Raw genomic sequence first — 21684 nt, forward strand, 5'->3', positions numbered from 1 at the left:
CAAAAGGAGACAGCAGCAGCCTCCCCTACGTAAAGCGACCAAATATTTGATGTGTTATACCTCCATCCTCTACCTGTTCCACCTTTTTTTGACTGTTATTTTGTTTTATTAGTATTACACCCCTTAATTGCCCCCCATACAGTGCAGGGATGTGCAGCTTATTATGTTATGTTTCAAATTCAGTCTCTCTAACATGATTTTTTCACAGAGCAATAATTTTGCAGGTTAATTTTGGAGCAAATTATGTTGTTGGTTTGTTTATACATGTTGTTTATTTAGAAAATATGAATTTGTTATTATTTTTATAAACTCAGTCAGCAATCAGTCTATCAGTCTCTCTATTTATCATCTATCTTTCATTAATTTATCATTGAACAACATTAATGTTCTTCTTCTTTCTTTCAATGTGTGAATGAAACCAATAACTCAGTATATAAACAGTCATTATAGGCTAAGTAACATTTCCTAGCCTACTTTAAAGACAGTCTTCGAGATACGCTTTAGAAAATAAAAATTACAAATTAAATTTTTAAAATTCAACTCACTTTGATTGATTACAAAACGAAGCATGTAAGTTTAGTACGTTTCCTACGTGTCATCATCTCATTTCTCCATCGCTGTGGTATATTTAGCAGACTAAAGCAATGCATCTGCCGGGACAAAGGTCGATTGTTATGCGACTGGAGGTGAGAGGCAACACAAAGCAGTGAGGATTTTCTATGTATTAAGATGTTAAATGGCTTTCCGACTTCAATGTAAATTCTCTTAGAGAAAGACTCAAAGTGTTAGATGAACTTTGGATGCTCTGCATTTAATCCCTTTAAATGTGATGACGCCCTTAACTTGAACCCGGAGTGTGAAAATGTCACGCAGGGAACTTTATTTGTAATATCACTTCAGAGTGCGAACTACTGAGTGTGCATGGAGATTTATTTCACTTGTCTTGTTTGAAAGTTTCTGATTACCTGGTGTAGCTTCTTCATTCGCCTTTATTAACGGGATAAAAGAATAATAGCCTAGTCTTCAAACATCATTTAGCGTCTTAATACGCCATTTTCCCAGAATGATCAGTTGACAACAGCTGAAGAGCTCATAAGAACGAAAATCAAATACAGTAGAACTAATCTGCATAACTTTCAAAAGTTTTAGTGTCACTTTAAACCCCTAAAAACTTAATAACATCTGAAAATATTATTTAATTAACCCCCATCAAATTCGTAATACGTTTCATATAATTTATTTTCATATTCCTTTTTAAATGCACACAAACTACAACCCACTAAAATAGAATATTTAAGTTTAACTGCTGCCTTAATTTTACGAAAAAAAAAACAAAAAAACAGTAGCTCTTGGCACTTTTTTGAATTACTCTTGGAAAAATCAGGTTCTTAAAATCAAGTAGAAGGTAAATAAATGGAAAATTATGTTTGAAGTATTAAAGTTTTTATAATGTCTTGATTGTAACAGGCAGTTTCGTTTTTAATTTGCGAGTCGTTAAACTTGTAAATATCAGTTACATGTAAACAAACGTTCTCATTTTTGACTCTTCTCACCAACAACCGGAGCTCTCACAGGTTAACATTTGGCAAAATTAAATTAAATTAGAATAAAATGAAGGTTATAATACACACCCCTCTATAATCTCCCAAAGATTGCCCTCCCCAATATTCCCCCACCGCATCTCTCCTCCATTCACTGGCCCTCCTGATACATACTTAAGAGACCCCGTCGAGAGGATCTTTTCCCTATAAAGAGAAGATGCAATCCGACCGCCTTTGAAATGATCCTCAGGACTTATTGCGACAGGCCCTTCAGTCGCACTTCAAAAGGACGAGTCTTGGTTTGAAAGCCGCTGCTTTTGAAAAGGGGACCCAGAAAACCAGCAGCAAGAGCGCGGAGTGGCCAACGACTCTTACAGGCGATAAAGGACAGGAGTAGCAAGAAAGAACCGAGGGATTATTGATGATCACTATATCTAAACTCATGCACCGGTAACCTTACTGTGTAACGGGGTCAATCCGAGCAGGATCTTAGCGCGCCTCCTCGTACCCGCACAATCTGACTTTTGGCTCGGTTACGCACTGCGCGCCGCGCTTTTACGCAGGTGTGGATATCTTGAAGATCCCGCGTACACATGGCTGCGTTAACCTTATCCAGAGCGGACAATTTCCTGCACAATTTCTTACAGGTACTGCTCTTTAATGTGATTTTTCGATTACATAGAGATACTTTGGCACAATCACATCTCCAATTTTTGTTTCCTGCATAACTTTTATTTGAAATGCAATTCTTTCTTTCTTTCTTTCTTTCTTTCTTTCTTTCTTTCTTTCTTTCTTTCTTTCTTTCTTTCTTTCTTTCTTTCTTTCTTTCTTTCTTTCTTTCTTTCTTTCTAATTGCTGCCTTATTTTAAGTTTTTATTATTTTATAACTATTATAAAATTATTAGAATTGTTTTTAAAATGTCATAACCATAAAAACTAAAAAATAAGGCAAAAATATTTTACTCTATTATCTGTACAATGTTTATAATTCTGTATATTTCTAAATAGATTCTGTATATGCAAGTATGAAGGTTGATTTAGTTACAATTATTTGTTTTCTCCCCTCTAGGATCGTACTCCCAGCTCCTCTCCAGAGAGCGGTCCTAACACCCTTTCTTTTTTGGCCACCACATGCAGTCAGGCTTGGCAAGAGGGGTCACAGCTCCCTTACGAGGGTCCCGTTGGCTCCGCTTCCAGCATGTTTCAGCTCTGGAGCAATGACGTGGCCCCTAACTCCAGCTTGAGCGCCCACCAGATGACCTTCACCATGCCCAAAATGCAGTTCCCCGGCCACATGCAGCCCACCCTGGGCTCGCACTCCCATCATCACCATCATCACCACCATCACCACCACGAGCTGCCCCTCACACCTCCGGCCGAGCCCCCGTCCGCCTACTCGTTCGAGCTGTCTCCAGTAAAGATGCTCTCCTCCCAGGCACAGGGGAACGCGCCGTACTACGCGCAGCACAACGCTGTGGGTCAGAACTTTCCCAGCTTCCTTCAAAACGCTTCAGGAAGACCTCACCTGCCCAGCGGGCACGTTGAGGACGGCCAGCAGTGGTGGAGTCTCCCTCAGAGTAGCAGCGCACCCTCCAGTCACCCCTTTTCTCTGGGCCGGCAGCTGGTTTTGGGCCATCAGCCTCAAATTGCTGCACTTCTGCAGGGCACCTCAAAGGGTCTGTTGAGCTCAACTCGTCGCTGTCGCAGATGCAAATGCCCTAACTGCCAGTCAACGGGAAACGGAGGTGCCGCTCTGGAGTTCGGGAAGAAAAGACTACACATTTGTCACATTCCAGATTGTGGCAAGGTTTACAAAAAAACCTCTCACCTGAAGGCGCACCTGCGCTGGCATGCCGGCGAGCGGCCCTTCATCTGCAACTGGCTCTTCTGCGGGAAGAGCTTCACACGTTCGGATGAGCTGCAAAGGCATCTCCGCACACATACCGGGGAGAAGCGTTTCGGCTGTCAGCAGTGTGGGAAAAGGTTTATGCGGAGCGATCATCTCTCCAAGCATGTGAAGACCCATCAGAGCAGGAAGAGCCGGTCCAGTCAGCCCGCTCACAGTGGGACTGATGCACTGCTCAGCAACATCAAGAGAGAGTAAAGGATGCAAAACGCAAAAGAACTCAATATAGTATCCACAATGAGACCGGAGACCTTACAAGGAGATTTGCGTCATCTAAAGGTTTTTAACAGATATTCCAAAAAGCAATAGAAGCATGGGCCTGTTTCCATTGTACTTTTTTTTTTTTTAACACTGGAGCGAATGCACACCATGCTGCACCAATCTTTGAGACTTTAAAGAGACTCATGGTCACAGCAGAAGTTCTCTCGTTGTGATATATCTAATAAAAGTGACATTTTTTATGGCTATGGATGCAAAGACTTCTTATGACCAAACTTTGCCCTTGCACATTTATTTAAAGATTTTAATTCAAAAGCTAAGGGAAATTCTTTGAACAGCACAATAATAAGCATTTGTTTCTTGGTGAAATTGTCATTTGTTTACACTTTGTTGTTGCTTTCTCTATTGTTTTTTGTTGTTGTTGTTGTTTTAGGGAAAATTGATGCCTTATATTGAAATCATAAATTCTGGTTGCAAAATTTGCCAACAACACTCAACAGATCACCTGAAGTCTTGTTTTCTTGCAGAGAATGGCACTGCTATAAATATCATCAATCTAAATCTAAATCCTTATAGTTTCAAAACATGAACCAAATGTATATAATGTTTATACAGTGCACAGTTCTATGAAGACCAGCATGTGAAATATTAATAAACATGTGCAAATCAAAATCTTGTTCTTTGTTCATTTTTTCACAGCAAAATTTGAATGTAGTACCTTGTCAAGCACACTTAGTGCATTTTAACAGATGTATGAAGTTCAGCAAATGGCTAATGTTAAAAATGTTAATGGCTAATGTTATTCAAATGTTAATGTAATAGCATTCAGGATGCTAATTTAAGGTGGCCATTGTTTCTAAGGTGTTGAGGAAGCACTTAAAACAAAGACAAATGACTGGAGAGTCCTCAGACATTTTACAGTTGTCAGTAAATAGTCGGGCCATTCATGGGAACTGCGGTCTGACCTTCTCCCATCAAGTTCACAGTCATGTTGTCTCGTAATTGCTAGTGTAAATAACACAACAGTTAACGCTCCACTGGAGCTCACTGTGAATGGACCCCCAGCCGTTTATATCCCACTGGCCGTGAGAGAAGTCACTTTGATTTGCCACCTTTCTGATAGTGAATGCTCAAAACCTCTCTCCCCCATCTGTGTGTGCAAATGAACCCTTTACTGCTCAAGAATGCCCAGAATGTGACGTAAAACAGAGACACATTAACCAGATGTCTGCATGTGTTGACTAGATTCCCAAGTCATATCACAGATTTGGAGGGTTTTTTATCAGAATGATTCTGGTCATCATTTAATTTTTTTAAAACATTTTCCCCCCAAGATTTTTTTTTTTTTTTTTTAACACAAAAAATACATCAATTCATTAATGACTGTGAAGGTTTTCATCTATTCAGGTTATCTTAAAGTGTCTGTCATAAGCATTCTGATTAAACTCCATCAGAACCTAGTAATGGGGCAAGTTGTCACAACAACGAAGAGGTTTTGAGTCAAAAAGTCCAAAAATACTAATGTTTGTTTTCTCTGCCAGTGATTTTATGTAATAGTGTGATCAAAAATAGTCTAAAAAAATATAATAATCTCACAAAATAGAATATCATCCTTGTATTTTTGTAATATTTCTTTGGTAAACTAATTCCCACAGTAAAACCATAAGGATTCAATAATATAATTAAGATTTTGGCTGAAAGGTTTAACTGTTTTCAGGGCAAGAATATTTTCATAATATCAGGGCAAGTTGTCACATGTTTAATACACAATTTATTATTACAATTTAGCTGAATACCAAGACCAGTCATAGACTGTTTAATGGCAGGTTTCACTGTGACAACATGCCCCTCTATAGTGTTCAGTGAACTGTCTTGGGTCTTTTTTGTAGATTTGTGTGTATATAGAAACCGACTTTCAGAAATAATCCTACTTTGAGAATTCTTTAAGTGTGACAACTAGCCCCGGTGATAAATACACATCCTAAACGACATCACACAGCAAACAGCAGAGAAGGAAACATTGTGTGTTCTAAAACACCCTTGCGTTCCAAAAGGAACCAGTTTAATTTGATATAATACAATGGTTTTGTCACATAGACATGGATCATGTCCAATTCTTTCTCCACATCATTTCCTTCATCATTTAGAGGTGTTCTTCAAAATAGCATGCAACAATGTAAGATTCAAACCCACGTTTGTGGAAAGGCAGTACAGGAAAGCTTTCAGTTTATACAGGGCTATATCAAATTATTTGATTTCTGCTGATTTGAATATTACGCCAAGGCAAGAGAAGGTTGTTACAATCATTTTAAGGATATTTAAGCGAATGCGTCTGAAACATGCCAACAGTAAAGCATATAAGCTTTGGTGCAGAGTTTTGAATTTAAAGTTTGAAATTGATCTGAGGAAAAAAAAAAAATACTGATTGGTTGTGTATACAGCGCTAAAGTCCTCTGGCACCCTCTCATGGAAAGAATGTGCAATGAGCTAAACGGAGTGAAAGTGCTTTTTGATCATGCTTAAACATCAAATACCAAACACATACCATCCCTTCTTTGGCGAGGCATCATTTTATGACAAACTGTATGTTTCAGACAATGTCAATCCTCTTTCTAACTAATGATTTGGTTTGTCATTAACAAATACTTTTTAAAAAGAAAATAACAAAACAAAACAAAACAAAAAACAATGACCAATACATTTGTTTTAAACTTTGAAAAAAAAAAAAAGGACATCTTTAGCTTTTTCCTTAGCTTTTATGAGAGAACATTTTCCCAAAAAATAAGCATGTGCTGTAGATGAACTGAACTGAATTACATTTTAGACTTGATATGTCATTAATTTTCTGTAAAGGGAACTGGCACCTGCTTTTGGCACATAATGATATAACATAAGTTATTAATAATAATAATAATGTTATAAACTAATATCATTTGGAAACCTCATTTTGTATCAAGAGACCTGCAGAGTAATCCAGGCAGTGTGCATCAAATGAGGAATGGGCGGCAGAAGCTAAAAAGGGTCATTAAACCACAGATAAACTACTTTTATACAGCATCTTCTTCGGCCATAACAATTGCTGTCCATCTTTTAATCCTTCCCTTGAGCGAGTCCTCCTGCTCAACAAGGCAGATGCTCGTTGTGTGTGATCTCTTATGTACACCTTGTCCAACAGAGTTGATTGATCTTAGAGAATTCAAACACCCAATCAGCGAGGAGAAAGTCAAGCGTCCGCGTCTCCATGCACAGATCATTCCGCTACATACGGTATATACAAATTAGCTGCATTTAGAGTCTGTTTCCCCTTAGCTCCTTCATAAGAGTTTACGCAGCCCACGAGAGCATTCAATATAGATGGGAGATAGAAAGACAGCTTCCGTAAAGAGGCACCGATAGTGCGAAACCTTTAAAATCCAGCGTGAGCCCTATAAGGACTCTCTTATGTTCATAATAATACAGTATATTCTCTGCAAAACACATCTGATGGAAAATGTTCAGCATGTTTGCGAGGATGAAGCCATCAGAATTTAGCACACAAACACACACATTCAAAAACATACATACAGACATACACGCTTGCCCAAACGCATCCCCGTATAAAGGTTTACTCTGGTTCCTGCTCCAGTGACCTCCCAATATAGGAATGGTTGATTCTCCTTTGAACAAAACACAACTTAGTAAAAGTAAAAAGACCAAAAAAAAAAAAAAAAAAAGATTTAAAACAATTTAAAAAGTCACTAGGTAATTCGCGTCACAGGTTTGGGAAGAATACCACAAGATAACAGACGTGAATAAAGTCCAGACTGTGGCATGCTCTGGTGCAAACATCAGATTCAGGGTCATTTCCATTCACAGGTCGTCCTCATCAAGTTGGGCCAAATTACTGGAGCGCTGAAGAGTGGAGGAGGGACTAGGAACAGCCATGCGTCCCTCTCTCAGTGAAGTTCTGCGTCCACCCTCTCCTGAACTCTGGGACACAATGGAGAGAAAAAAAGGCATTTTTTTGCTACTGATGGTTTATTTTTCTCAACAGCACATTATTAACATTATGGAAGCCTGTCTCAGCCTATTGTGAAAATAATTTTTTTTTTTAGTTTATAATAAATAAAATCATAATGTAAGATATAAAGACACAATCGTTAGATATAAAGTCACATTTATGAGAAACAAAGACACCATTGCAAAATACAAAGACACCGTGAGATAAAAAGACACAATTGTGAGTCACAATTACAAAAAATAAAGTTGCACGGATAAAAAATAAAATTGTGAGATTAAAGGATAAAAGATAAAATTGCAAGAGTCATATTGTAAGGTATAAAATCGCCATTATAAGTTATTAAGCCACAATTATGAGAAGCAGAGTCATAATTGTGAGATTTAAAATCACATAAGGGCTTTTCACATTTGAAATAGTTAACCCAGGGTCATTATAATCCCAGGGTAAACGGAATACTGGGTTATCTTGCTTCACGTTTCACACTACTCATAATTTACCCAGGGTTAACAATTAATCTTGGGTATTCATAAGCTGACATTTCACATTGCTCCAGAGCAGGGTTTCATAACCCTGGGTAAAAAGTGGTGCTAACCCCACTTCTAAATTACAAGTGTGAAATGTTCCTTTACCCAGGGTTAAAAATTGTGTTTAGAACGAGGATAACCCAGGGTTAAGCACAGAGTGAAAAGCCCTATTGTGAGATATAAAGTCACCCTGTGGTGTATATATATATATATATAGATAGATAGATAGATAGATAGATAGATAGATAGATAGATAGATAGATAGATAGATAGATAGATAGATAGATAGATAGATAGATAGATAGATAGATAGATAGATAGATAGATAGATAGATAGATAGATAGATAGATAGATAGATAGATAGTGGGAGGCCACTGATCAGCCACTCTAAAGATGAGCTCCTGAAAAAAATTATAAAAGATTAAGCCAAAAAGTAAGACAGAGAGTGAAACAACGACAACAAACAAGAAAAAACAGCAGATGAACATCTTGGACTCAGGTAAAGACTTTTTTTTCTCTAGAAAATACATTTTAATAAAAGAAAGAAGACTGGAAGCTATGGATTAGCATCTGGCTGCTGGATCTCTACTCTAACACCTAACTGCAGTTTTCCCTCCAAAACGCTAAAGGATTTTTTAAAGGAACTACAGCTGAAAAACTTCACACAATTGGTGATCTTCACTTGCTAAACAGAGAGGTGAGCACTTTCTGGCAAAAACTTTAACAAAATCTGTATATTTTGATTATATTCAAGTGAAAACTCTCATTATTATAAGCTAAAAGCTAAGTTAAGCTGGCTGCAGTTTTGGCTCAGTGCCCAGTCTGATCAGTCTGATCGCCATGGCGACCCCGGCGCAGGCAGAGTGCAGGGAGGTGTCCTACCCAGAGAAGTGCAGAAGTGTGCAGGCCAGAAAAAAGCACAAAGAGAAAACTCTCAGAGACAATCCTGATCTTCTGTATGCTGACTACATTCAACTCAATGGGAAAAGAATTAAGAACAACCTCATCTTCTACACCACTCTGATTACGGCATGGAAATCAGCCATCTGTGAGGAATATAAGTACATTTTTAAAGAAGGAATCGGTCGAGGTGGAAGATTAACTGTATGCAAAGATGAACTGCTGGACACAGACAACCCCAGCCTCACCATAACCTACTACACTAAAGGCACCTTCCTTCTTCAAGGCAATGAAGCCAGCCTGAACTCATTCGAGGAGACTTTCCCCCTGCTGAAGGCCAGAGTTGAGGAGGAGAGAGACGAGCCTCATACAAACTGCACAGACTCTGAGGAGAAAGACCCAATCAATCTTTCACCTTCACCATCTGACCGTCGGCTGAGAGACAGTTTAGCTTTGCTAGAACTGGACTTCACTGAATTCAGAGAACATGCTCAGCTCAAACTCTCAGACACACACAACACAAACATGTTCATCCAAGAGCTCAAAGATGAACTCAGGCAGCTGAAGAAAGACACCAACTCCTCCATCACTGAACTCACAAGAGCTCTCAGAGAACTGAAAGACGAAAACCAAACTCTCCGCACACAGATATGCAAGCTAGAGAAGGACAAAGAGAGAAAGGAAGAGAACTTCTCCAGACAGCTGCAAGAAATGAGAGAGCAGTTACAGAAAAACACAGAAGACAACACAATTCACCTCAGCACAGCTCCTACTACAGACTACACAGACAGCGAGCCTGCCACAAACACACAGACACCCGCAGAATCACACACATCACCTGCCCACCCTCCTGAACCTGATCCAGATGTTCTTCTCCTCATGGACTCTAATGGAAAGTTCTTGGACCCACAGAAACTCTTCCCACATCAGAAAGTCACTGCAAAACGATGCAGCACAACAGGCCACGCCCAGCAGATCATCAGAGACTTCACAGGACACCCCTCATATGTTATAATCCACACCGGGACTAATGACCTCCACTCGCTGCGCAACAACACTGCTGATGCTGTCAGGAAAATGGCAGAAATCGCCAGCAAAAAATTCCCAGAGTCCCGAATCATCATCTCCACACTTCTCCCACGACATGACACACCACCACACATCATCTACAGCATCAATGCTGAAATTTCCCGCAGATGTTCTGCACTCCCAAATGTACACCTGGTCCACCACCACAACATCGGCCTCCAACACCTGTATGATGGGCTCCATCTACACAAAGATGCAGTGCGGGTTTTTGCAAAAACCTTAAAAGATGCAGCCCTAGGCCACAGCCCAATGTCACCAAGACATCTATTACTGACTCCAGAACACTACCGGCCCATCCACCCCTACATGCCCAGACACACCCCTCCGACCCCGGTGAGGAAAGACGTCAGCTGGACAAGCATCCCACATCATCCACCACACCCACCTATGGCTCACTACACACCTGTAAACCTGCGATCACCAACTTCACGTCCACCTGCTGGCCATCAAGCCCCCATGAGGAAGAAGAAACCAAAGCCCCCCCCACATCCACACCAAGAGAAATCCCTGCAACCGAGAGCACAGAGCTACGCCGAAGCTGTAGCCCGGCCTCCTGCTCCACCCACCACCGCCACACCTGCCAGCGAACTGAGCCAGATCAGAGAGATGCTGCACACACTGTGCAACCAGCTCCTGAGCAGATAAGAACAGCATTCACAAACACAGTGCTCTATTGGGAAAAAAAAACAAACAAACAAAAAAACACTAATGTAAATTGTTTACCATTTTCATGTTATTTTCTCTCTGTCTTACCAAATAGGTTTATCTTTAATATTAGTAATGTGTTCATTTCATATAAGTTGTTGGAATATTCAGGGTCTTCATTCTTCAATATTTGGTTCTAAAAGCACAGACCCTGAATTTCTGAAAAATATCAAAGATGCTGATATTATCATTCTCACTGAAACCTGGTGTAGAAATGATGTGCTTACCTACTGTCCCTCAGGCTACTATGAAGTAATTGTGCCCTCAGTCAAATTAAGTACAGTCCATCGTGGACGAGACTCGGGAGGAATTCTGGTGTGGTACTGGGAGGATCTGGCCAAACACATTTCTGCTACTACAGTTGGAAAATTTAATTGCTGGTTAAAACTAAACAACCAAATTGGCATTTCAGGCACTGACACTTATATCTGTGCCATATACATTCCTCCAGCAGAATCCCCTTACCATGATGAGGAATATCTGAGCAACCTCCACACAGAAATCAGCCATTTCCAGGCCCAGGGAAATGTGCTGCTGTGTGGAGACTTTAATGCAAGAACAGGATCTGAACCAGATAACATAGACCAAAGGGCAATGAATATGTCTTTGGCCAAAAACCCCTGAGCCTCACAAAAAATCTCCCACCAAGAAACAACCTTGACCAAACTGTAAATAAAAACTGTAGAGACCTGTGTCGGGCCTGTACATTCTTAACGGCAGGATCAGAGGGGACTCTTTAGGGAGGTTCACGTGTTGTTCAGGTCTTGGAGCTAGTGTAGTTGACTATGCCATCACTGAAATGGACCCTTCCTCCTTCAGTGCATTTACTGTCAAACAGCAAACTCCACTCTCTGACCATAACCAAACTAACATCTACATCAAAACTCATCACACACCAGAACAAAACAGGCTGGAAACCTGCAAAATGTATCAGGTCCAGCAGAGATACAAATGGGCTCAAGACAGCTCAGACAAATTTATCCAAGCCCTCAATTCGGAAGAACTAAAAAATTTTATAAATACATTCATTAATGAGAAATTTGAAACAACTAAAGATGGTGTTAATTTGGCTACAAATGAAATAAATTATATATTTAAAAAAGCAGCAGATAAAAGTGAATTGAAAAAGAAAGGCAAAAAATATACTAAAAATACCCCAAAAGATGACAAATGGTTTGACTCAGACTGCAAAACACTAAGGAAACAACTTAGAAAATTATCAAATTTGAAACACAAAGAACCAAAAAAACCAGACATCAGAACTGAATACTGTTCAAAACTAAAACTATACAAAGACACAATTAGAGTAAAAAAGCAACACCACCTGACCAAAAATTTACAGGAAATAGAAAATTCAATAAATCAGAATCAGTTCTGGGATATGTGGAATAATCTAAGCACAGCAAAACCACAAGACCTACCAATACAAGATGGAGAAATCTGGACAAAACATTTTGAAAATTTATATAAAGAAATCCCACCAAAACAACTCAATGACAATTATAATCTGATCAACCAAAATCTACAAATTTATGAAGACACAATTAAAAATAATCAAAATCCACTCGACTTCCCAATTACACATGAAGAATTGACAAACAAACTCAAAAGCCAAAAATGTAAGAAATCTTGTGGTGCTGACAGCATTCTGGGTGAAATGCTGAAACACAGCACACCTGAACTGCAGACAGCTGTGCTCAAATTATTCAACATTTTACTTAGTTCAGGCTGTTTTCCTGACATCTGGAGCCAAGGACTTATTACCCCAATTCATAAGAGTGGGAATAAATTGGACCCTAATAATTTCAGAGGCATTTGTGTGAGCAGTAATCTGGGGAAGTTATTTAACAGTATTTTAAACAATAGAATTGTAAACTTCCTTACCGAACACAATGTCCTGAGTCCGAGTCAGATTGGCTTCCTTCCAAATCACAGAACAACCGACCACATTTACACCCTACACACACCCTAATCAATAAACACGTAAAACAGACCAAAAACGGATATATTTGCATGCTTTGTCGATTTCAAAAAAGCATTTGATTCTATTTGGCACGACGGATTATATTACAAACTTTTACAAAGCGGTGTAGGGGGTAAAGCTTACGACATTATTAAATCAATGTATTCGAACAACAAATGTGCAATACGAATTGGCAACAAACATACAGAATTCTTCAGCCAGAAGACAGGAGTACGGCAGGGCTGTAGCCTGAGTCCAGCGCTGTTCAACATTTACATTAATGAACTAGCGGTGCAGCTGGAACGGTCTACAGCTCCCGGACTCACTCTACAAGACAAGAACATCAAGCTCTTGCTGTATGCAGATGATCTGGTGCTGCTGTCACCCACTGCACAGGGACCACAGCAGCACCTGGACCTGCTGGACGACTACTGCCAGAACTGGGCCCTGGCAGTAAACCTCAAGAAGACCAACGTTATGGTCTTCCAGAAAAAGCCCAGATGTCAGGAACACAGATACCAGTTCAGTCTAGGCAGCACCGCCCTAGAACACACGATGCAGTACACTTACCTCGGTCTGATCGTCACTGCATCGGGGAGTTTCAGTATGGCAGTGAATGCTCTCAAAGATAAAGCTCGAAGAGCTCTATACGCCATCAAGAAAAGATTCCAAAACATTGATTTACCAATTCCGATCTGGCGTAAAATCTTTGATAGTGTGATTCAGCCCATTGCGCTGTATGGAAGTGAGGTTTGGGGTCCACTCAGTGATCAGAGCTACACTAGATGGGACAGACATCCAACAGAAGCCCTACACACAGAATTCTGTAAAATGATCCTAAAATTACAAAGAAGAACACCCAATAATGCATGTATGGCAGAATTAGGCCGATTCCCATTGATTACTAATATGCAAAAAAGATCCCTCAAATTCTGGATGCATCTAAAATCAAGTCCCACAGAATCGCTACATTTTAAAGCACTACAAACCCAAGAACTGAACCCCGAAAAGAGTCCCCTCAGTCAGCTGGTTCTGAGACTTACTAACCTGACTAACTCTACTAACACTAACCAGTCTCAGACCAGCACTGCTTCTTCAAACATCAAAATAAACCAAATCTTCAAACTAAAAATCTAAAAATACATATCTGGAACATTGGGATGAGGAAACTAAAACACTAAGTAAATTACAATTCTATCGAACTCTAAAGTCAAATTATGAATTAGAAGAATATCTCCAAAGTGTCAAAGACACAAAGCAGAGACGGATCCTGGCCAAGTACAGGCTCAGTGAGCACAATCTAGCCATCGAGACCGGCAGACACAGAAAGAGCTGGTTACCCAGAGAGCAAAGGGTGTGTGTTCACTGCAGGACAGGAGAGATCGAGACAGAGATGCACTTCCTCCTTCACTGTCAAAAATACATATCAATTAGAGATCTCTACTTCACCAAATTTAGTAACGTAATAAAGAACTTTACAGCCATGACTGAAGTAGAGCAAATAAAGTTAATATTGGGAGAGGGACCGACAGCAGTACTGGCTGCGAGATACGTGTGGATGTGCCACAGCCTGAGAGACAGCAGGTGAATGTGTGTAATGTGTGTGTCTGACCTCAGTGTGTTTCCCTACCGTCCACCACAGTGACCCTCCGTACATGTGTGTGTATATATTTGTTTAACCACTGTGGTACCAAATGTTCAGACATGTTCTATTGTGTTACACTGTTAATTTAAGTTTAAGTTATGTTGTAATATTTGATAGCATTATAATATTTTATATTTTCTTCTATTATACAGATGTTTTTATTATTGTTATATGTATGCTTTGGCAATATTGTATTATTTACAGTCATGCCAATAAAGCAATTTTGAATTTGAATTTGAATTTGGTATATAAAGTCACAATTGGAAGGAATAAAGTTGCTATTGTGAGATATAAAGTCGCATTTACTAGAAACAAAGTTGCAGTTGTGAAACATATTAGGCCTATGTGCAATTATGAAAAATAGTCCCAATTATAAGAAATAGTCCCTGAGATATAAAGTCATATTTATGAGAAACTGAGGGTACACTTACACGACAAAAAATTCTGTGCACCAATGACAATGTTGTCAAAACGATCCGTGAAAACATCTAAAAATGCTGTATTATGCATGTCAGGCCAGTAGTTGGCGATGTCACTTTGTAAAAAAACACTACACACCTATAGATTGAACACGTGATACGCATGCGCATGACATCACAGCGTTCGCTAATTAGCGGTTTTGTAGTTTACACAGAGACGATAACGGTATGATTTTCAAAAGCTTCCACTTTGAAAAAAGTTCAAAAGTTTGTGTTTTCAAGCCCCCAAAATGTCATTGTCGCATGTAAAAAATGCTGGGTTAAAAACAACCCAAGTTGGGTTGAAAATGGACAAACCCAGCGATTGGGTTGTTTTAACTCAGCGGTTGGGTTAAATGTTTACCCAACCTGCTGGGTAGTTTTATTTAAACCAACTATTATTTAAAAATTGCTATATGGCTAGCTTAAAATGAACCCAAAATTGTTGGGAAATTAAAAACCAGATGCAATTAGAGACAACAATAATAGACAAAAGGTGAATGTTTATTAATAAGCTTTAATATTTTATTAATATAAATTTAATAGTTTATTAATATAAATTTATTAATAAGCAATTTAATAAATGTTTATTGTTTAATAATTATTCATTGAACATTAATAAATGTTCATTTCCAACATACTTTGGGTTAATTTTAATTAAGCAATACAGTAATTTTTAAACAATAGTTGAGTTAAATAAAACTACCCAGCAGGTTGGGCAAACATTTAACCCTACCGCTGGGTTAAAACAACCCAATTGCTGGGTTTGTCCATTTTCAACCCAACTTGGGTTGTTTTAACCCAGCATTTTTTAGTGATAAACGGCCAAAACCCATAAAAGGGTTTAGCTGAAAGCAGTGTTGTGTAAGTCACAATTGCAAAATCTAAAGTCCTAATTGTAAGAAAGTTGCAATCGCAAGATACAAAGTCATGATGTGAGATATACAGCCACACACACAATTACAACAAATAAAGATGCAATTGGGATATAACATCTCAATTAACTTTTAACTTTTTTAACTCTCACAGGCTTCCATAGGATTCAAATTTGTCCCCAGACAATTCGTGTGAAATCTTCATTCATTAACATGAATAGTTTGTGATGCGTGACAGCAAAGAAATTCTCACCTATTCCCCAAGCAGAGAATAATGATCTGTCACGAGTCGAGCTAGTCTAAAAATGGCTGAAGAGTTAATTACCGGGAGCAGCCAAGGATATTAAGAGTAATATGTTTGTTACAGGGTTAATGACATGAATAAAATCGGCATGACTGAATATTTTAACAAGAGAGCTTCAGAAATTATATAATATTGTTTAACACTCCTATTGTTCAATCCTTGTTAGATATGAGAGAGACATATATGTTATTGTCTGATGCCTTGCTTTTTGCTTATGTACAGAAACTCTGAAAACTTTTCACACTTATTATAAACCTCAAAGATCTTAATTATGTTCGGTGCCCCTTGGTATTACCCGTCCTTGACTCATTTCTCACCTTCAATATCAGAATAGAAATAACAATCAAAATCCTATTATAAGCCCATCCAGGTAAGAAATCCTTGTTTTTTCCCTGACATAATAAATATAGCCTGAAGAAATGAAATCATGGCAGTGATTATTTTTGATTAGATATGGTAGATGGTTATAAAATTACGGAAGAGGATTAGGGCCAAGCAATAATAAAAAAATTACAAAAAAAACTTGTTACATTTCGAGAAAAAAGTCGAGATAAAATGTTGAGAATAAACTCGTTAAACTACCAGAAAAAAACTTGTTAAATTTCAAGAAAAAAGTCGAGATAAAATGTTGAGAATAAACTCGTTAAATTACGAGAATAAAGTCATTAAATTACGAGAAAAAACTTGTTAAATTACGAGAAAAAAGTCAAGATAAAATGTTGAGAATAAACTCGTTAAATTACGAGAAAAAAATCATTAAATTACGAGAAAAAAGTTGTTAAATTATGAGAACAAATTCATAATTTAACGAATTTGTTCTTGTAATTTAATGACTTTTTTCCTCATAATTTAATGAATTTATTCTCAACATTTTATCTCGACTTTTTTCTCGAAATTTAACAAATTTTTTCTCAACATTTTATTTAGACTTTTTTTTTTTTTAATTTAACGAGTTTTTTCTCGAAATTTAACAACTTTAATCTCGAGATGGTTTTATTTTTTTATTATTGCTTGGCCCTAATCCTCTTCCGTATAAAATGAACCTAGCATGAAATGTATTAAGTTTTAAGCACATAAACACATGAGAACTGAAGTCAAAACAGCGCTCAGATCCAGCAGCAGTCTGATCCAACAGCCTGCAAGAACAATAGGCCGTTTGAAAGGGATCTGGTACTTCCTTCTGTCAACCTGTCTCCTTCCCGTTTGTGAAATGCTGTTGCTCGCAGGCCTGAGTAAAGCAGATAAACAGCTATTTCACACACAACTATTGTTGAGCTGTCATCAAAGCTCAATTTGGACTAGACGCCGCTGCAGACGGAGAGGGATGTGTTAATGGGCCGCTATCTCATAATAGGGAAAACCTCAGTAAAGTAGACTTCATAACCTTAGGTTTGTTTGTGGTCTTATGACCAAAGACATTACAAGGTAAAATATTACGTATTTAAATTCGACACTATTTCTTGGTCAGTAATGAAATATCATAATTTTTTACTCAGTTTGTAATGAAAGAAGTTGTATTAATTTACATCAATTCAGAGCTTTAGGCCCTGTTAGAATATTGTTATTGCATTTCCACAATATACCAGCAGAGGGAGCAGCATAGCCTCTTTTTTTTTAAAAACTCTGACCACATTCTGAGCAAACCAAATCCAAGTGGGTACACACAGTACCTGTGGGCCTTGCGTGCTAGAGGAACACAGTCCATTGGAGACCGTTTGGCAATTTAGAGGTGCCTGGGAGAGTGACGGGTCTTCAGAGAAGGCCAGCTGCACATGAGTTGGAGACACCGTCTGGGAATTCAGTCTGGAGTCCACTGGACAGCGCTGGACTTGTGTTGACTGTAAACATCAGATAGAAACAGTGGTTACAAAATCTTCCAGGTTATTTATATCCATTTACCACATACGATTGTGATCTCTCAGATGATGACAGTGGGATTAGAAAACTTAAGAGTTCAGAAATATGTTGAGGTGAAAGTTGAAGAAATTATCTTAGAAGAGGTCATACAAGAGGTCTGACTAGAGTAAAGGCCCATTCACACCAAGAACGAGAACTATAAAGATAACTATATTTGCATCCACACCAACGGAGCGATAACGGTCTGTTTATTCTAAGCTCACGCGCTGCAGTTTTTAAAGTGTGTACATCATTGAACATGTTTTGCTGTTCTTGTTGCATTTACACAGATTTAACCAGCAGATATCATCAGCATGCCATGTTTCGAATGAATAGCTAGTGTAATCGATCTTATCTAACAGTGAATTTAGTGGACTAAAAACAACGCTTCGTCCTTTTCACTGCAACTTCAACGGAAGCAAGACAATGTAGCACTGGATAACGTTACACTGTTTGCTAGCTTGGCACTATAATATCATTGTTAATACTTCTGTTCATTTATTCAGAGGGTATGACTGATCGTTCTCCATTTATCCATTTTCTTTAAAGTATCCTTGAAAAGGGGGTTTGACTTGTCAAACAGTGGTGGCTTTTTCTAGACCTCAAAGATTAACTCTCTATTAAATCTGCCATTTTAAATGCGCGAGCCCTTAAATTCGGATGGATTCTGATTGGCTGTCAGTGTTTTATCATTCAACAGCTGGAAAAAAAAATCGATCTGAAAGTGATCCCAACAATATTGTTTCTCTTTATCGTTATCATTATAGCTGTGGTGTGGAGAATGCTATTCTTAAGAACAATTTTTAGAAACTATATCTTTACCGTTATCTTTATAGTTTGTTCTTGGTGTGAACAGGCCTTAACACTCATATTTGTAGTTTTGTGCTTTTGTTATTTTTATTAGTTAAAATAAAAATATTTTTCAATGTATTTTAGATTTAGTTTTATTTCCATTAGTAATTTTTATACATCAATTTAAACCTATTTAAGTTAGTTGCCAAGCCTACATTTCATTTTTCATATAATATTAATATTTGAATTCTATTTCAATTAACAAAAATGTTTGTTTTTTTTTGTTTTCTTTAGATTTAGTTAACAATAACAATACTGTCTCTGTGTGAATACATGTGTTCTCTTTCTGCTTGAGATGAGTGTGACAAATCCCAATTCGCATACTTGGAATTTTGTTGGGGATTGAAAAGTATGTTTGAGTATGTAGAAAGACAAAGTCAAGAGAATTCATGCAAAAACAGTGCATGCATGCATACTAAAAATCCACTGAAAACAATACACTCTCAGGCATATTGTGATTTGGGATGCACTAATCCTGATCTTGTGCACTATTTAGGGTTTAATCTGGAATTCAGCCTAATCTTTAAAAGTGGTAACCTGCAATTGTTACCTTGAAGAGCAATTTTTACCTGATTTACACATAAGAATTAATTTATTGGTATATGTTAATGTAGGTTGATTCAGTTATGCTAAATAATATTTTTTGATTTGTTAATTAAGATGTTACCATTTTAGGATACCATAGGTTTTGGTGTTTTCACCTTTATTCTGATCTTCTGTTGGAGAGAAGACAGAAAGTGGGAGAGAAGGGGGCAGGATTGGCAAAGGATCACGAGCCAGGACTCAAACTCGGGTCTCTCAAAGTGCAACTGTGCTACGTTTTGGAGCGTTGCCCCCAAGGCTATCAGCTCCAACAGGTTACCATTTGTTTAATGTAAGTCTGATTGACAGCGTAGATGACCACACACAAAAATTGGGCGCGTGAGGTTCAAGCAAACCTCAGATGACTGAAATGTCTTACCTCTGGCTGCGAGTGGTCATCAGTGGGGACCTGGCTGGGCAAGTAGAGGGAGGGCAATGATGTGTTACAGGAGCGCAGGCAGGGCAGTTTGTGTCGGTCGATAGATGCTGAGGAGTGAGGCCTCAGACCAACCACTGCTGACAGAGGAGGCTTCATGCTACGACCCAAGCTGTTGCTCTTGCTCTCCCTTCTCTGGTACTCAATGGGTGACTGCAGAGCTGAAACACAACAAATAAAACTAGATAGAGTAACCATACTTAATTTGACAAAAACAAGACTTGGAGGATATACAGTTAAAATGACTTCCTAGTTCATGTTCACAACGAGATTTTCCTTTTTTTCACTGGAAATTTGTGAAATTTTGACATTCAACGTTTGATACTAAAGAACACTTTTTGACATATTGAACAGGCTGTTCTTCTAGCTTTGTTTATATTCATGTCATTTAAACATGGAAGGTACTTTGACTAAAGTTTATTACTTTCAGTAACTATTGAGGTTTTGAATAGTGTAAAATGGGTACTGAGTTTAGATATCACTAAGATTTTCATCCATGAATGGTCTGACCATCAGGTCTAAAACTGCTTCTGAGGATGGGGGCTGAGATGAAATCGTAAGGTGTTCACTACGCAAGTCTCACCATTGAGGAAATTGCGTTGGGACTCCAGTATTTGGCTCACATCGCTGACCCAAGCCTTGCAGATGTCCAGCGATGGGGAGTGCAAGACAAATCGCACTGTGCTGCCATCAGCCCCCCGAGACGTCAGGGCAAAGCGATTAGGGTCACCGTCTACACACGCCTCCACGCCCAAACAACTTATCTGAAAGAAGCAGCTATGTTAACCCATGCAAACATACTGCGTAATGTGGAAAACTTAAGGGCCTTTCAAACTGAGTGCGATTAAGCGGTGTATGATGTGATGAATCGAAATAACAGATTCGTATTTTTTTTCAGACCAGCGTGTCTATTTTTCCCCGTCACTGCGATGAAATGGGCCATCCAATGAGATTTGAGATTTAGAACACATACCCGGATTCGCTGCTGTTGCACAAAAGGGCAAGATTAGTGGTGCTGTTTTGAAAACCAGTGTAACAGAAGAGAATGGATGCTGAAATGTTCAGAACAGAGAACAAATTTATTCTCAGATGTTCTTTATACAGAATATCATTTCATTATGTTATCTGAGAGCATTTTTGTTCCATGCAGTGTGTGTTATGAGTCAGATTGCTCTAGAGCTGTCAATAATATTATGTGAATTCCAGCCCTTCCGAATGACGACGTTGTGTTTTTCCTCGTTCTGAGTGCCGCACTGTTCCGCACATAAACAACTAAGACAGAAGCGTTTCTACAGATGTGACTCAGGGTATATTTTATAACAATAAAGAATGAGAAATGCTTACATGAGAAATGCTAAGCAGGTGTAGCATTCAGTTTATTATAAAACACTACATTAATGCACATCTGTTATTTATTTATTTTTTTTAAATACACTTTAGATCACAGTCAGAAGTAATTACAAACATTCAATGATGGTTTAAAGTGGGGTTTGAGCGAAAAGAGTAATAATCTCAAACAAGAAGCTGTGATGTTTAGCTTAATGCTAATTGTAGCCCTAATACTCCTGGTACCCAGCTGCAATATTTTATGATGTATTTGGTCAAAAGAATTGTCATAAGGTCTCGTAAGCATTATAGATAGTTTATGTTTCTGGCGTAGTACCAAACTTTATTTATCCTAATATACTGTTGTATGTTGTGTAGCGGAAGAGGTTAAAGCCAGATGGGAAAACCTACAAGATACATACATGAGGAAAAATGTATTCTCGGTCAGCGCCACCTATTGTG

The 21684-nt window shown here is 38.4% G+C and overlaps 2 protein-coding genes across 4 annotated transcripts in view; one reads left to right on the forward strand and one right to left on the reverse strand.

The window, feature by feature from the left end:
* Positions 1-1959: 1959 nt before the first annotated feature.
* On the forward strand, positions 1960-3645 carry sp5l (Sp5 transcription factor-like). The gene is made up of 2 exons (XM_067371875.1): positions 1960-2188; positions 2611-3645. The coding sequence occupies exons 1-2, from the start codon at positions 2135-2137 to the stop codon at positions 3643-3645; spliced, it is 1089 nt and encodes a 362-aa protein (XP_067227976.1). The 5' UTR covers positions 1960-2134.
* Positions 3646-5278: 1633 nt separating this feature from the next.
* arhgef25a (Rho guanine nucleotide exchange factor (GEF) 25a) overlaps positions 5279-21684 on the reverse strand; it is a 107179-nt gene continuing 90773 nt past the window's right edge. Inside the window, exons 14-17 of one of the 3 annotated variants that reach the window (XM_067370375.1) lie at positions 20480-20660; positions 19840-20057; positions 17801-17968; positions 5279-7635 (exon numbers count right to left, since the gene is read on the reverse strand). In XM_067370375.1, coding sequence (XP_067226476.1) covers positions 7516-7635; positions 17801-17968; positions 19840-20057; positions 20480-20660 — 687 coding nt within the window. In that variant the 3' untranslated portion in view covers positions 5279-7515. The remainder of the gene's footprint in view (positions 7636-17800; positions 17969-19839; positions 20058-20479; positions 20661-21684) is intronic. The other 2 variants (XM_067370377.1, XM_067370376.1) reach the window with 2 other exon arrangements.

Source organism: Chanodichthys erythropterus, chromosome 20, assembly GCF_024489055.1.
Source record: "Chanodichthys erythropterus isolate Z2021 chromosome 20, ASM2448905v1, whole genome shotgun sequence".
Lineage (NCBI taxonomy): Eukaryota > Metazoa > Chordata > Actinopteri > Cypriniformes > Xenocyprididae > Chanodichthys > Chanodichthys erythropterus.